The 17,871-nt window shown below is 39.0% G+C and overlaps 1 protein-coding gene across 2 annotated transcripts in view; it reads right to left on the reverse strand.

Moving 5' to 3' along the window:
* KANSL1 (KAT8 regulatory NSL complex subunit 1) overlaps positions 1–17,871 on the reverse strand; it is a 151,495-nt gene that overhangs the window by 47,026 nt on the left and 86,598 nt on the right. For both annotated transcript variants that reach the window (XM_028157468.2, XM_028157465.2), the window contains exons 3-4: positions 15,198–15,339; positions 4,463–4,561 (exon numbers count right to left, since the gene is read on the reverse strand). In XM_028157468.2, coding sequence (XP_028013269.2) covers positions 4,463–4,561; positions 15,198–15,339 — 241 coding nt within the window. The remainder of the gene's footprint in view (positions 1–4,462; positions 4,562–15,197; positions 15,340–17,871) is intronic.

Here is a 17,871-nt window from a genome sequence, read left to right on the forward strand (position 1 = left end):
CAGTGCTGACACGCGTGTCATAGGTTCGCCATCACTGCTGTATATTATTCTTTATTTCAGTCAGTGTATGCTTAATTTCTAGATAGTCCTTTTTCATATCCTCAATGGTCTCACTAAATTTATCGGCCTTTTCTAGAAAATTCTTGAAAAACTTTATAACCGTGGTTTGAACTCTATATCCAGTACTTTGCTTTCCTCCATTTCTTTCCTTTGTGACCTGTTTCTTTGTCTCTGCATTTTGGCTGCTTCCCTGAGTTGATAGAGTGGCTTTGTATGCTAGTTGTCCTATAGGGCCCAGTGGCTCAGCCTCCCCAGTTACCTGAGGTGGACACTCTTGGTGCACCCCTTGGTGGGCTGTGTATACAGTCTTTTTGTAGTTAAGCCTTGATTGTTGTTGGTATCACTGAGAGGAATTGACCTCCAGGCCAATTGGCTATTAGGATCAGCTGTGCCTACGATGTGAGAACTTCTGTGCTAGAGACACCCTTATGAGACAAGACTTGCTTCAGTGGGGCTTTGGTGCTGAGTCTGCCCCCTGAGTGTGTCCCTTATGGATCTGCGGAGTTGTAATCTGGGTGGTCCGACTCTGACCCCTAGGTACACTGGCTCTTGGATCTCCAAGGAGGTGCTAATTTAGCCTCTGCCTGAGGCCACCCAGCAGGAGCTACAGAGAGATCTGCAGATTCCTCTTCGTTTGGGTTTTGGAGGTGCCCAGATGAGGCCCAGCTGTGAAGCAATCAAGCTGCTGTGGGGCCTTGGGCCTTCTTTTGGATGTTCTGGGTCTCAATGACTCAGCTGCAGTTTGTTAGGTAAGTTTAGATTTCAAAGGACCAGGCCATTCATATGCAAAAGCCTCTGAGCACAGCTTGGATGGGGCGGAGTCTCAGGGTGGAGCAAACAGCAATGGCTTCCCGTCAGCCCTGCCCTAAGAGGCCCCCGGGTCTCAATGTCCCTTGGTAATTGCTGCAAGCACCTCTGAGAGAAAGCTGCCCTCGAGTTCCACCCGCTGCCAGACAGATCATTTTCTCCCTGTATGAGTCTGGGTCCCCAGAATCTCGCCCGGAACTGGAGTTCAGAGCAGTCGGGAGCTTGTGTCTCCCTCCCAATTGAAAAAGACAGCCGCCTCCTCAGTTGCCAGCCCTTTCCGCGCGCATGCGCTTCCGTACCTCTGCACTTTACTTCCGCAGCTCCTCTGAGTCTCAGTGTGCTTTTCTCTTCCCTAGTTGTAGAATTTCCACTTAGCCAGCCTTCCTGTGGTTCTGGATGATGTATGTTTTGTCTTTTAGTTGTAGTTTTGAAGTTGTTGTGTGAGGCAGCAAGTTCAGGTGTTTACCTATGCTGCCATCTTGGTTTCTCTGTTTTACTTACTCTTTATAACTGATGAGTGACCAGAGGCCTTAAGTTGGATGTTTATATTTAAAATATTAATAAGCTAAAATGAATTTGTGTTTGTTTTTTAATCCTCACCTGAGGATATTTTTCCCCATTGATTTTTAGGGAGAGTGGAAGAGAGAGGGAAAGACAGAGGAAAATATCAATGTGAGAGAAACATCAATTGGCTACCTCCTGCACAACCCCCAACTAGGCCCTAGGCCTGGGGAGGAACCTGCAACCAAGGTATGTGCCCTTGACCTGAATCTAACCCAGGACCCTTTGGTCTGCAGGCTCACTCTATCCACTGAGCCAAAAAGGCTAGGGCTGATTTGTGTTTAGTTGAAAACATAACGCCAAAGAGTTTATTGCTCTATTTGTCTGCAGGATATTAATAAAGTTTGCATGCTACTGAGTAATCTTATTTTCCAGCACTCCTCCCTTTCAATGACTACATATACAAATCAGTGTCTAGTATCAACATACTGTTACCAGTTATGCCAACATTCCCACCTTAATCAGTTACTATGTATTTCTTTAAGAATTATGTCTAACTTCTTGAAACTATATTTTGACAGTTTTTAAAAAAATCCTGGGTTATTTTTTGTTGTTAATCCCAGTGAGTTTCAGAAATGAAAATACAGAAATCAACAAAAGAAAACAAAAAAATACCTCTGACAATATTTTTAAATGACAAGTCTTCAAACTGGGGAGGAAGAAAGAGTAATTAATATATAGTTCTATTTTAGGGGGGGGGAAAAAGGAGACTAGGGACATTAAATGTGAGTATGAAAATTTACAACTGCCCCTGTCAAATGTGACCTAACATTTTTTTAAAGCAAAATTGAGAAGTCAAGGTACAAATCACTTTTCAAAAAAAAAAAGCCAAGCTGGATAACAAAAAGGCAAAATTAAACAGTGCCCTCCTACAATGAAAAACTGTGTAGCAATTGACATATTAGGCATGCTTGGCAAATATTTGGCATTTAAAAAAAGGAAGTGCCTGGCTGGCGTGGCTCAGTAATTGAGCATCAACTTATGAACAAGGAGGTTGAGGTTCGATGCCCAGTCAGGGCACATGCACAGGTTGCAGGCTTGATCCCCAGTGTGGGGGCATGCAAGAGGCAGCCGATCAATGACTCTCTCTCGTCACTGATGTTTCTCTCTCCCCGTATCCCTTCCTCTCTGAAATCAATAAAAATACATTAAAAAAATAGCAATTAAAAAAATTTCTTGGGGCACAACAGTTGAAAATCGCTGCAATAAAATGGAAATGTAATGCCTTCTGTCTGCATTTGTTTTCTTCAGAAAGGCACTTTCTAAAGATTAACCTCTCCTTGAAGACAGAGTGACGGTGTATACTTGTTTTCATACTTACTATCAATTTTAATGAATCAAAAAGCAATCTACTGTACAATATAGAAACTACTGTATTCAACAACAATGAAGAATGAAGAAGATAGTCTTGATCTTTAAGAACCTTACAATCTAATATGGGTCATACACATGCAAGTGAGTGGTGAGGTAGGAAAAGGGACAAGTCAAGTCCATAAATGGAGCACACATGTGCACATATGTGAATGTGTATAAATATAACAATAAGAATGAATAACACAATGACACTGTTATATCTTATCCTCACAAGTGCTGAGTACAAGAGAGCACCAGATAAATTTTGGAATCCTTAAATACTATACACAAATATATAAATGTCTATGCAAAACTGACTCCCAATCACATATGCTTCAAGTCTCATGTTTCCAATAAATAACATACCACCAGCTGACCTTCCAAGTCACTAATATGTTCTCTCTCATCTGTAACAAGTTTTATCCTGGTTAGAACAATCACTAGAATACGTACACAAATGATTAAAAAAATATATTCTGTAGATTGAATAGTGGCAAATTTTGGCCTTCTGCTTTTTTATTAAATCTTTATTATTGAAAATATCATATATGTCACCCTCCCCCCCTCCACGTGCTCTTTGATTTATTCAAAACTACTTTCCAGTTAAGAACCATCAACCAATCTCTAAATGTCTTTGCATTTACTCCTAGTATCAGTGGCTGGCTTTATTTAGGCACTCTCATTAGGAAAGTTAGTTTACACCATATCATATGCGTTCCTGCTAACAATGATAATGATTAAGGATAACAAGCTTTGCTGATCAGCAGATGAAAGAAGACAAGCTAGTTTAACCCACAATTTACAGAGCCGGCCCTGCTTACTAGCCTCCCAAATAATTGTCATGGGACTTTGGAATTTCTAACAAATTACTTAAATCAGGAAATGCAAATATTCATAAAAACCAGTGACATTCTGAGGGAAGTAAAAAAGTGAAAGAAACAAAAAGTGTACTTGGAAATCAAAACGAAAAGAAATTAACCTTGGTGTTGAGAGAAACTGGACACAGAAGACTACAGAAAATGACAGCGTTAACCTTGTTACTGAATTAAAAGGGGTAACCCATAGTGAGCATGCAGCATGTGAATGAAACCTCTATTCCAACCTTTGATTTTATAGTGGCCCAGAAAGGTTGCCTTTCTTGTCAAAGGTGCCAGAGCCATGTTTTCCTGATTCCCAGTAACGCTCCCTAATGCCACAATGCTCTGGCTGTGTTGTCTTGAGTTAGGTTAGGAGCTAATTTTGAACTCTTAAGGTCAGCTACACAACAGCAGGAGGAGCTATGTACTGCCATATTCAGGAATTCAGATCTTTAAATGCTGAAAGGATAAAAGGGGATACACTATCCTTCCAGTCAATGCAAGGATCCTTCTAATAGAATAAATTGTGTGTTCATGCCGAAACCGGTTTGGCTCGGTGGATAGAGCGTCGGTCTGCGGACTGAGGGGTCCCGGGTTCGATTCCGGTCAAGGGCATGTACATTGGTTGCGGGCACATCCCCGGTGGGGGGTGTGCAGGAGGCAGCTGGTCGATGTTTCTCTCTCATCGATGTTTCTAGCTCTCTCTCCCTCTCCCTTCCTCTCTGTCAAAAATCAATAAAATATATATAAAAAAAAAAAAAATTGTGTGTTCATGCTACACCCCAAATTCGCATTCATTTCCCCCTTTCTGTATTTATACTTACCAATTTATCATTCCCATGATCTGTCTTCACCTCAGAACTAAGAACTAAGTCTGCTATTGCATTCTCTGGAGGAGGCGCCTCTCCAAGAACTACCAACCCCTACAAGACATAGAGAAAAAAACAGCACAAGTGAGTGGTATTAAAAGTTACAAATTTAATTTAAAAGTTAGTATCAAAAGGGTTAGGGGAAGGTGACTGGTTTACCAGAGGCCTTTTCCCTCATGCTATGCTTTCCCAAGAGTTGTTTCCACAAAAAGCCTAGCAATAGCTGTAAGGTCTAAGACTCAGACCCAAGCTTCTACTTTCTTCCATTTGAATGTTTTGGCCTACATGGCTTATTACCATTTAGCATCTTTTAGATCTAGAATCTTTATCACAATATATGGTATTTTACATGATATTACCAACCAAACTATATTATATCAACAGCAGCAATGCAGCCTTTTTAGTTTACTTGATCACAAATGTGGCTTAAATATTACCAAACTAGAAGTGCTACAGTTATAAATGACTAGAGGTCCAGTGCATGAGTTTGTGCACCAAGTGGGGTCCCTAGGCCTGGCCTGCAGAATCAAGCTGAAACCAGCTCTCCGACATCCATCGAGGGGTCCTGGATTGCAAGAGGGCGCAAGCCAGGCTGAGGGACTCCACCAGTGCACAATCGGGGCCAGGGAGGGACCATGGGAAGGCTCCAGGGCATGTCCGGCCTGTCTTGCTCAGTCCGGACCCCAGCAGCAAGCTAACCTACCAATCGGAGCGTCTGTCCCCTGGTGGTCAGTGCACGTCTTAGTGAGCAGTTGAGTGCCCTTAGCACATCATTAGCATATTACACTTTGATTGGTTGAACGGACAACCAGACGACTGGACACTTAGCAAATTCAGCTTTTATTATATAGGATGAGCTAAAATACATCATGAGCAACCAAAACTACTAAATGAGAAAAAGGTGGAACAGTTCCTATAATAGAAACCAAGAATTATTTAACCCTTTGCACTCACTTGCTTTTTTCTCGATTCCTTTATTCTAATGCTAACCGTGCTGAGTCACACTCGACATCCGAGTGCAAAAGGTTAAAAAAGAAAAAAAAAAGGTATTCCAAAGGCACTTGTTTTGCATAAGCATAAATATTACTCCAGATTAGTTTCCTGCTTGACAATTCAAATTCAGAAAATACATTCATCCCAGGAAATTGAAAAAATGTGAAAAGACCCAATTCACATGACTCCAAAATCCTCTCCATAATCAGCATGGGTCCAGCTTGGTTAAAGCATAAGTTAGCTTACTATGAAAAATAAACAAACAAAAACAAAAAACCAAACACATGAATCCACCTCCCATGAATTCAAGTAAAGGTGACCAAAATCAGGTTATAATGTGTAAAAGAAAGACTGATGAAAGTGATCAGGGCTTTGTGGTTTTGGTTCTTTCTCTGGTCTAGAAAACAAAAAAAAATCTAACTGATAAGAAGAACTTAACAAAAATTTTGTATTAAATTACCTGGGAAACTTATCAAATGATACCTACCCAGGTCCGACATCAAGTCTATTCAGAATCTCTAGGGTAAGGGGCTGAATTTTTAAATAGCTTCCCTGGTAAAAGTCCTAACATAAACTCTAAACTAAAAAACAAAACAAAACAAAACAAACAAACAAAAAACTTGATCAGTCTTGATGCAGCATCAGAATTCTCCAGATAACATCTTAAAAATCCCCATGGAGGGAGATGAAAGGGTGGAGGGGCATTAAGAAGGACAATGAAAAATTTTACCTCCATTTAACGTCTGTTTTTCCCTGAAAACAAGAAACAGAATTTACCTAATCTGGATTTAAGACCATACCTAGCAGACTCCTCAGAAAAGAGGGAAATGTCATTAACAAGCAAGAAACATTTGGCCTGGCCTTCAAAATCAGGTTTCTCTGGCTAAAAAAACTGCTGCTGCCAAATACTTTCTTGTCTTAATCACAAGCATAAAATACACTTCATAAACTTTATCATTTCAGCCAAAGCCGGTTTGGCTCAGTGGATAGAGCGTCGGCCTGCGGACTGAAGGGTTCCGGATTCGATTCCGGTCAAGGGCATGTACCTTGGTTGCGGGAACATCCCAAGTGGGGGGTGTGCAGGAGGCAGCTGATCGATGTTTCTCTCTCATCGATGTTTCTAGCTCTCTATCTCTCTCCCTTCCTCTCTGTAAAAAACCAATAAAATACATTTATAAAAAAAACAAAAAAAAACTTTATCATTTCAAAGTAAAAACTATTTGTAAAAAGCAGCTATCCTGCACACAATTCCCGTCTCAAAATATTGCATTCAGCATCTTCCCTGCTTAAGAGCCTAAACCCGTGGTCGGCAAACTGCGGCTCGCAAGCCACATGCGGCTCTTTGGCCCCTTTGAGTGTGGCTCTTCCACAAAATACCACGGCCTGGGCGAGTCTATTTTGAAGAAGTAGCGTTAGAAGAAGTTTAAGTTTAAAAAATTTGGCTCTCAAAAGAAATTTCAATCGTTGTACTGCTGATATTTGGCTCTGTTGACTAATGAGTTTGCCGACCACTGGCCTAAACCATCTCCCCATCCTGCATAAAATTAGCCCCAACTCGTCTTGTCATTCCAAGTCCCACATAATCTCTCCCCACCTTATTTACCTATTTCTAATTACTTTCTCCAAATATTGTTACAGTCATATCGGTCTCATCCCCTTTAAAAATGTTTGAATGTATATGAACTTGTTGAGAGGTGGAGGCTATTATAAAGTAGTATGTAATCAAATGCAATTAGGTTACAATATACCTGTTCTTACGTCTTTATTCATATTGATTCTGCCCCTTTCTTATATTTATCTAAAACGTCATTTGTCCTTTCAAAGAGCTTGTCAAGTCCATGTCCCATCTCCTTCCAAGAAAATGTCCCTGGTTAACTGAGCCCCTATTTGCTTTATCCACATGGTCAAACTTCCTAAAGCACCAAAATTGTATCTTCCATTCTGTGTATTTAAATCTCATTTCCAGATAAAACTTTCGGCCAAATTATTTCATTTCTTTTTGCATCAATTTGCTGTTTAAATGTTAACTAATGGTAAGTTCATTGAAGAAGAAAAAAAACCAAAACACCCAAATATATTTGAACCCCCCAACATTTCCTAGCAGAAACATACACCAAGAAAGCAAATACATAAAAAAATTTGAATTTTTATGTTAAAAATTATTTTCTCAAACAAGAAAACATTAAGTATAGCCAGGAGCCTAAATAAATTCTACTATTAAATATAAAGCTACTCCATCAATTTTTTTAGGTAAGGTAAGTCAGGATATAACGGGCAATGTTTCCAAAGGTAAAAATTTTCCCTTAAACTACTAAGTAATTTCTAAAAAATACCTCTCTGACAGACTGCAAAGATACCCTCCTAAGAAAGCTTTAGAAGATTTGGTAGGGACCACTTATTCTACATCATTTTATAGAGCAGAGATGATGCAGGTCAAAGGTCAAGTGCCAACAGGCCAATCCAGGCAGAACTAGGGCAAAGAATTATAATGACAGTACTACAGAAGAAGTTTAGAGAATATAACATGAGAGCAGAAAAGAGACAGAGCCTAAGTAGAGATCGATATGATGACTGAAAATTCCTTAAAATATCTCTATATATAAAAGGCTAATATGCAAAGTGTCCCCTTGGGAGTTCGACCGACCAGGAGTTCACTCGCTCACTATGACGTGCGCACCAGGGGGCAGCACGAAACGAAGGAAGGCTCGACCGGCAGCCGGCAGGCCCTGATCGCCGGCCAGACCTAGGGACACTATCTGTGCATGAATTTCATGCACCGGGCCTCTAGTGTTTAATATAGTAAATAGCAATGAAAGCAAAGGTTATTATTAGCAAAGAAAACTTCATAAAGTTCTGCTCCACACCTGTATTGGCAACCCCAAGCTGGGTTTACACTGGGTCAATTCTGCATGACTATGGCATCAGGCCCAAGTGGCAATAATCTCCAGGCTATTGTCCTCTAAAATAAATAGCAACTAGCACAGGCCAAGGTAAAAGGCTGGGAGAATCTAACCCATCCTTCACCAATACTCCCTTAATCATAACCAAGATCATGCTTGGGCTACCCAGGCCTACAGAAAGCCTACATAAAGACCAAAGGAGCCGAAACCGGTTTGGCTCAGTGGATAGAGCGTCAGCCTGTGGACTCAAGGGTCCCAGGTTTGATTCCGGTCAAGGGCATGTACCTTGGTTGCGGGCACATCCCCAGTAGGGGGTGTGCAAGAGGCAGCTGATCGATGTTTCTTTCTCATCGATGTTTCTAACTCTCTATCCTTCTCTCTTCCTCTCTGTAAAAAATCAATAAAATATATTAAAAAAAAAAAAAAAAAGACCAAAGGAACTGGATGGGTCACAGTTGCATGTAGTCAAAATATATCCTTAATAAATCATTCCTCTGTGAAAACACAGAGCTGTCCTACGTAAGTTTAAAAAACACACAAAACAAAACTGAAAACGGTAGAAGGGATTACATTAAACTTGATTACAAAAACAGGGCCAAACCAAGCAAAAAGGAAACAAAAGAAAAAACTAAGTTGTACACCTGGGTTTATTGCTCCCCCTTTACCAATTTCAGATAATGTATGGAGTCAAAATACAAGATACACAATCATCCCTTAATTTGTAATATAGAATAAAGATGTAATTTCACATATTCATTCCCCTATTCATCGTGAGTAGGTCAATCTTCCCTACTCATCTTACGACTCTATCTAGATGGGAACTCTAGCCCTGGCTGGTTTGGTTCAGTGAATAGAGAGCATCAGCTTGCAGACTGAAGGGTCCCAGGTTCGATTCTGGTCCAGGGCACATGCTTAGGTTGTAGGCTTGATCGCCAGCAAGGGGTGTGCAGGAAGCAGCTGATCCATGATTCTCACTCATCATTGATGTTTCTATGCCTCTCTCCCTCTCCCTTCCTCTCTGAAATCAATAAAAAATATATATACATAAAAAAAAAAAAAGATGGGAACTCTACATTAATTTTGAAGACAAAGGTGTTCTAGGATTTTGCTATTCCCATTCTGCTCCTTTTCTACCTAGAAGCTCCAATATTCTTTCACCTCTCATTCCTAATATTTATATCAGTAGTTAGCAATTGTGTTATTTCACAGATCAATCAGAAGAAGAGATAAAAAATACGGATTAAAAAGGGATATGATGTTTTGTACTAGACACGAAGGAAGACTATGTGTTAAGAGAAAGAAGTCTCAAGTAACAGAACCCGCTTGGTCCTTTGTGCTTTCCCCGTTTCATTTACCAGCTGTAAAATTTCAATAAATATGCTTGAGAGAAATGATGAAAAGGATACAACAGCACAGTGTGTTAGACAAAAAATGCTTTGGAGTCAGATAAATAGCCCTGAGTTCAAATTTAGCTCTGCTTCTTTCAAGTCTTTTGAGTTGTTAGATTTATTCTGTGCATTAAACAACAGCGTGTGTACCTGTGTAATAGCACACACATCTAGCCTGGAAGGTAATACCAAACTTTTGCCAAAACAAAAGTTGGTAATCACCTAGCAGTTTTCAAATACTTTCTTCAAATACAGTCTTCAAAATACATTCCTTCAAGAAAACTAACCTTAATATCCAAGAGAGCAATCCTAAAAAAGAAAAAGAAAACGAAAGCTTTACCTTCCAATTCCCTATCCAAAGACAAATTATTTACAGTCAAACCTAAGTTCATCTCATGAAAAAACTCTGGAAAATCTTGGAGCAGGATGGGAATTGAGAACACCAATCCATTTTACTAAAATAAAGGTGGTTAAAAACTTCCTATTTCTATAACTCAAAAAGTCAACCACTTAAAGCAACTGCTAACTTGAACAACAAGAGTCAGATACTCAAATCTTAGCTATGTACTCACTTGGCTGTATGACCATGAACAAACTACTTAACCTCTTTGCCTCTCCATTTGTTTATCTTTAATGCATAGTAAATGTTAATACTTCTATTATAGTGATACATGAAGACAAAATGCACAATAATATATCTTTGGGGGAAATTCCATTGCTTATTTGTTATACTGGGTGGAATAGTATATCTCCCCTAAACTTATGTTACCCAGAACTTATGAATGTGACCTTATTTGGAAACAGGGTCTTTGCAGATGTAATCAAGTTAAGAGCTATTTAATAATGGGGCTCTAAATCCCAACATAAATGGTTGTCCTTTTAAGAGGGAAATTTGGCAATAACCTCCAGGATACTGGAGGTTATGTGAAGATGGAAACAGAAATTGAAGCGATGCAGCTGTAAATCAAGGCACACCAAGAATTACCAGTACCACAGAAGCTTAGGAAGGATTATTCCCCAGAATTTTCAGAAGTAGCCTTGTCCTGCCTACACTTTCATTTTAGAATTCTAGCCTCCAAAACTAATGAGAAAAAAAAATGTTTTTTTACATTTACCACCCAACTTGTGAAACTTCGCTATGGTAGTCCCAGGAAACTAATGTATTTGCAAAAGTAGACATTGTATAAATATAATTATTTAATAAAGCTGTGAATTTCCTTGATATATTACTTATTGGGATTACCACTCTACATTTACTCTTCCTATCAGAATTTTGTAACAGACACTGAAAATGCAGACAAAGAAAATGTATTAAAATCTGGAATGTCGCTGAAACCGGTTTGGCTCAGTGGATAGAGCGTCGGCCTGCAGACTCAAGGGTCCCAGGTTCGATTCCGGTCAAGGGCATGTACCTTGGTTGAGGGCACATCCCCAGTAGGGGGTGTGCAGGAGGCAGCTGATCGATGTTTCTCTCTCATCGATGTTTCTAACTCTCTATCCCTCTCTCTTCTTCTCTGTAAAAAGTCAACAAAATATATTAAAAAAAAAAATCTGGAATGTCAAATGAGGCTCAGAAATGTTCAGTAACTTTTCTTTCCAAGGTTATATAGCTACTAGTGGCCCAGGATCTCCTTCCACAGATCCTGTTAGTACTTCAGCCTCGATTATGTTAGGTCACAATCTTTTGATAATAAATCTAGTACCATTACAAAGATCCCATTTACTATTAAGATTTCTCAATAGCATGATGATTGCACCTACTTTCAATTTTAATTTATGACACGGCATTCCTGAAGGAGTAATACTATTAAGAAATTGGATGGGAAAATTTTCCTTTTCAGCATCATCCATTGAATCAATGGAATCATCACTCAAATAGGTGTGAAAATCTCCATCGAGTATATCCAAAATTTCTTCATTTAATTTATGAACGTGCTCATTTATAGGACAAAAAATTGCACATTTAGATATATTTTTAATATTATCTATAGATACCAGAGGTCCGGTGCATGAATTTGTGCATGGGTGGGGGCCCTAGGACTGGCCGGTGATCAGGGCCAATTGAGGCTGTCTCACCCAGTCCTGATAGGGGCCGGGCCAATTGGGGCCTGCCGGCCCAGGGGCCGGGTGGGGGACCATGGGTGGTTGGCTGGCCAGGGGGAGGGACTGTGGGAGGTTGGCTGGCCGGCTGGGGGAGGGACCAGCTGGGGGCAGGAACTACGGGAGGTTGGCTGGCCACGGGGAGGTTGGCAGGCCACGGGAGGTTGGCTGTGGCAGCACACTGACCACCAGGGGTCAGCTCCTGCGTTGAACATCTGCCCCCTGGTGGTCAGTGCACGTCATAGCAACCGGTCAACCGGTCGTGATGGTTGCTTAGGCTTTTATATATATAGAAGATACTATTTCCAAAGGTAGCTTCAATAATAGATCCATTACAAATCATTTCACGGGGACTTCAATAATATTCATTCCAAGAGCTTTATATGTATCATGCATGTGTGAGTCAACGTTTCTTTTTAAATTGCCAGTGCGCGTCATATGTACCAGCTGGTCGGTCGGTCAGTCGGACAGAAAGACGGTCAGTCACTCAGCCTTTTATATATATAGATACAGTAGCAAAGCCAGAAATAGAACCAAAGATTACCAAGCTTAAGTCTGGTGCTTCTTTAATATATTATGCCCTGCATGACAAAACTCTTGGATAATAAATATATACACAAAATTCCCAAAAAACTACTTTCCAGATACTTAGAAATATTTAAGACTTTTGCAAGTTTCCCAAAACTGCTCTGTCATTACAACTGAGTTATGAGCTAAAGAATGAAGCAGGAACCAAAAATGAAGTAAGACTATCTTCTCACATAGCTAATGAGACTGTAAACTGAGTCAAAAAACTTCTCTCAAGCATGCATCAAGAACATAAAAATATTCATACTGCGACATAGGTGAGAATGTTTATTGTGCGTGCTTTATAATACAAGCATACCTCGTTTTATTGCAGTTCACAAATATTGAAGTTTTTACAAAGTGAAAGCAAGAAGACCCTCCACTTTACTGAGGTAGTTTAGAACGAGCCTGTGGTATCTCTGAAGTATGCCTGTATAATTTTAATAAAGTACATAACTGAAATAATCAACCAAGAAGGGTAATAAAATATAGTCAGTAAAAATATTATCCAAAAAATGACAGAAAAATGTAAATGATTATATTTAAAGAAATTATTTATGTGCATAGAGAACTAATAGTGAACTAAAACATGCCCAAATGTTGAGTTTGGGTTTTGTTTTTGGGATGTCTTTTTTTAAGAGTAGTTTTAGGTTACAGCAAAACTGAGAGAAAGGGGTGTTTCGTCTTGAAGGGTGTTCACTGGTTTCTGTTCTGAAAGAGCTGCATTTAATACCAGTCTTTGCACATGACACACATCATGATCTCAGCTACTCAAATTGCTAATCATTGGACTTGGTTTTGAAGAATAACGCAATACATTTTTTGTCATTTGTGAGCTGATGTCCATTTATGAAAAATACTGGGAGTCAGAGGAAATCACCATGACACTAAGAAGAATCATGGGGGTGTTTCATTAACAAGAATCAAACTGATACCTTAGTAATGGAAAAACCAACAGATACCAGCTCAGTAGGATTTTATATTAAACCTGGAAGCCTTTGGGCCTTTTTATATCCGGAGCCTTTTTAAATAGAAATAAATTCTTACTTTAAAAATTTTAAAAAGAGAAAGGTGCCCCTCCCCTTTCCTCTTTTATACTTTCCTGTATTTTGCAAGTTTCCTAAGAATGGATAACACAGTTTATCAATTCTAAGGCATACTTTTCCACATCCTAACATCTTTTAAATCAGAATGTATCTTAACAATTGATGACATGTCTTGGTTTAATTGAAATCATTTTTTAATGGCACATAAAATAATAGTGCATCTTACAATTAGTAGCATCTTCAAGTATATGAAATACAGTAATTTTATAATGGGGAACAATTAGCAAAACATATGCACACATATAAACACACACATATTTATGAACGTATATATAAAAAAGGCAACAAATATGATTACCATTGTACTAATCTCAGTTGTTACTAAGAGACTCTTGTTCTCAAATATGGAAGTTCCCACTTAACTACTGGCTATAATAACCTAGAAACAGACACTAAAGTTCCTGACCATGCAAAACTGTTTTTTTCACTCAGGATAGGCACACCCAGTCATTTCTACCACCATTCCAGCTCACGTTCTACAATCTCACCGAATCTCCCTTGTGAAGAAGAGCAAAAGAAAGCAAAATATTTGCCACCCTTGAGGAATATTTTTAGTTTTAACTCTTCATTTGCTCTAATTTTTAAACTAGTCAGGATTTTATTTGTTCCTTATTCTAAAGGAACAAATAATTTTTTTTTAAAAAAGGTAAGTCCTCTGAACTTTGCCCTCAATTATAACATGTCTTACTGAACTTTTGGAGAATTATATATAGTCCATTTGGAAAGAAGCTGGAAGAAGTGGAAATTTTAAAATAAAAAATTAAAGGGGTTGAGGGGCTATAAAACTTTTACTTCAAACTCTCATCATTTTGTTCATCTTGTCAATTGGTCATCCTTTAACTTTTGGCCTACATTAATTTAATGCACAGAGTTCACAGCACAGCAATTTTCTGAGGGCTTTGACCAGCACTAAGACAGGACAAAAACATGTCGTGACACTTATTTTTAGGAGCAGTAGGTTCTTCATCTAGACCAGCGGTCGCCAACCTTTTCGGACCTCATGGACCACCGGTTGGTGACCGCTGATCTAAACCCATGTGTGCAGTCATGAAGCTCAAGTGCAACAAACGAATACAAAAAAATACCCTGCAAGAATTTAATTTTCACGAAAGTAGGATTTTTATTTACCACTATGACCTCACTAAGGAGAACAGTGCTTGGTATACAGTAGGCACTCAACTATTTGTTGAATGGATTTATTTTCCATGTACACTTATCCCTCAATCAAAGCCAAACTGAGCAGAGAATTCTTCTAAGTTTAATTTTAAGAAGAAAAATTGCACACAGTGTCACTGTCAAAGATAAAAGTGTGCACTAATAATCAGCTCTCTGCAGATAGAAGTACACAGGAAAATCAAAATCTTAACCACCAATGTCTAATTCTGTCTGAACAACTTTTCAGGGAAGACCCTATTTTGCTTCAAGAAAGCAAGGGAAGCTTAGTTACCGGGAAAAACAGAATGTATCTATTATCTTCACTCCACTAAGCAATATCAGGCTCTTAAACAAATTAAACCACTGTATCAGATCATATTAAACCATTCTCTTGGACATAGTTAAGTCATCGAGGGATAGGAGAAAAGGTATAATGGTAGTTTTTAGCTGGGCTGAAAAAGACCAGACACTTATCCCTTACCTTATTAGCACGTATCTGTTTGTAAATATCTGTTTGCTGCCGAATTCGATATTCCAAGTCTGAAACATGAGCCTGAAGCCAGTTCCAGCGGCTGACAATAGCCGCGCGGTCTGCAGCCCATCTCCATTCAGACCTGCGCCTCCTAAAAGGAAATAAAATGAGTGAAATCCAAGAGTAGCAGCAACATTTTTAAAGTATGTTTAATATGACTACTTAAATATCAAAACAATCACAAAACCAAATTATTTGCTTCTGTATAGATACAGTAATGTCAAAAGAGAGAGATGAGATTGGAGGATAGGGAATCAATGTGGAGTTTCATATGATTCATTTTGCTATTTGCAATGAGAATATCCTCATGTGTCATTTGTGTGTTTAAATATTTTTGGAATGAAAACTTTTAGAATGATAATGGCTGCAGGCTATCATGTTAAAGCAAAACTAGACTCTTACTATTCTTACCCAAAGTTCAGCAATTTTTACTAAATAAATGCTCCTCAAATTTGTTGTATGCCTTTGGTCTATTCCAAAGCTCTGAAATAATTGTTTTGCAGTAAACATTTTATATAGTTTTATAGTTGTTTTGGGGGAAGATGATTTGCCAATCTTTTCATCCACCATTGCTAGAACTCAATCATTTCATTTTTACTTGAGTTGATTCTTTATCTGAGCCAATGTTTTTATTTTTATGGAGTTTGTATTATCTTCCCAGGGTTGCCATAACAGGTATCCCAAACTGGGTGACTTAAAACAACAGAAATGTATTTTCTCACTGTTATAGAAGCTAGAAGACTGAAATTAAGGTGTTGGCAATGCCATGCTTCCTCCTAAGGATATGTCCTGTGCCTTCTCTTAGCTTCTGGTGTTGTTGGCAATCATTGGTATTCTTAGCTTGTAGATGCATCACTCTAGTCTCTACCTCTGTGATCACATGGGGTTCTCCCTGCCTGTCTTCATGTCTTCGGGGAGTGTGTGTGTGTGTGTGTGTGTGTGTGTGTGTGTGTGTGTTTATAGCAGCAACAGTTATACTAAACTAGAGGCCCAGTGCATGAAATTCGTTCACGGGTAGGGTCCCTAATGGCTGCCGGGCAGGGCCTCCCTTCCCCCAGCTGCCTGCTGCCCCTGCCAGCCAGGGCGAGGGGCCATGGGCAGTTAGCTGGCCGGCCTGGCCCCCTGGTCGAAGGGACAATTTGTATATTAGGCTTTTATTATATAGGTTGGAGGTGGGAGGTTTTTAACATCTCAAGGCCCTTAGATAGACCAACTCTATGGCAAAGAAAATCAAACATTTTGTTTGTCTGCCTCCCTATCGATCACAGAACATACAATGATAAAACTATTCACATACAGATACTCCCCAAATAACTAATTGAAACTGCTTTCTAGTATCCTGATCCTGTGGCACATAATTTCTCTGAAATAGCTTTAATTCTCCAGGAAATAGAAATATTTTCTACTTTAACATAAGACATATAATCAAGAATTCAGCAATGTTGCCAAGTAAAGATTAACATATAAAAACTAATAGCGTTTACATGTGACAAGTAAAAAATACTCATTTAACCTTTTGCACTCGGATGTCGAGTGTGACTCGATACGGTTAGCATCGGTAGCAGCTCGTATGTCGAATGTTTCAAAAAATATCACACCACGAAAAATTATAGAGATTAAAATTACTCTTTGAATGTATCAATAATTTGAAATATATAAAAATCCAAATAAATAAGTTTGTATGAAAAGAAACTCTAGTTTTTTATTCTACTGCTGCGCTTTGTAAAATCTGGGGTATTTAAAAAATTAAATCGCGAGTAGAATAAAGGAATCGAGAAAAAACAAGCGAGTGCAAAGGGTTAAAAAAACTATTCACAACACCAACAAATGGTAATACTATACACAAAAGATCTTTACAGAGAAAATAATAAAACTTTTTAAAAAAAAGACCTACATAAATAGTGAATTTTTTTTCAAAAGATAGCCATTTCACATATATCTATAAATTCTAATAAGTTCCAATTCTCTACAGGGTTTTTTAAAAATAAATTTTATTGATTGATTTCAGAGAGAGGAAGGGGGGAAGGAGAAACATCAATTTGTTGTTCTACTTATTTATGCATTCATTGGATGGTTCTTTTTGTTGTTTTTAATCCTCACACAAAGATATTTTTTCCCATTGATTTTCAGAGAGTGGAAAGAAGGGAGGGAGAGGGAGAAGGGGAGAAAGGGTAGGGGGTAGGGAGAAGAGGGAGAGGGAGCGGGAGCGACAGAGAAACATCCATTTGAGAGAGGGGAGACATTGACTGGTTGCTTCTCACAGGCGCCCCGACCAGAGCACGGAGTCGAGCCCACAATCGAAGTATCTGCCCTTGACCAGAATCGAACCCAAAACCTTTCAGACCACAGGTCAACGCTCTATCCACTGAGCCCAACTGGCTAGGGCTGATTCTTTTTTAAAAAATATTTATTGATTTTTTTTTTTTTTCTTTTTGAGAAAGAGAGAACTATCAATGTGAAAGGGAAACATGGATCAGCTTTGTCCCCAACTGGGGATCGAGTTCACAACCCAGGCATATGCCCTGACTGGGAATCAAACTGGCAACCCCCCAAGTGCATGGGACAATGCCCAATCAACTAAGCCACACCAGCCCAGAATGATGATTCTTGTATGTGTCCTGAT

The sequence above is a fragment of the Eptesicus fuscus genome, chromosome 20 (assembly GCF_027574615.1).
Source record: "Eptesicus fuscus isolate TK198812 chromosome 20, DD_ASM_mEF_20220401, whole genome shotgun sequence".
Taxonomy (NCBI): domain Eukaryota; kingdom Metazoa; phylum Chordata; class Mammalia; order Chiroptera; family Vespertilionidae; genus Eptesicus; species Eptesicus fuscus.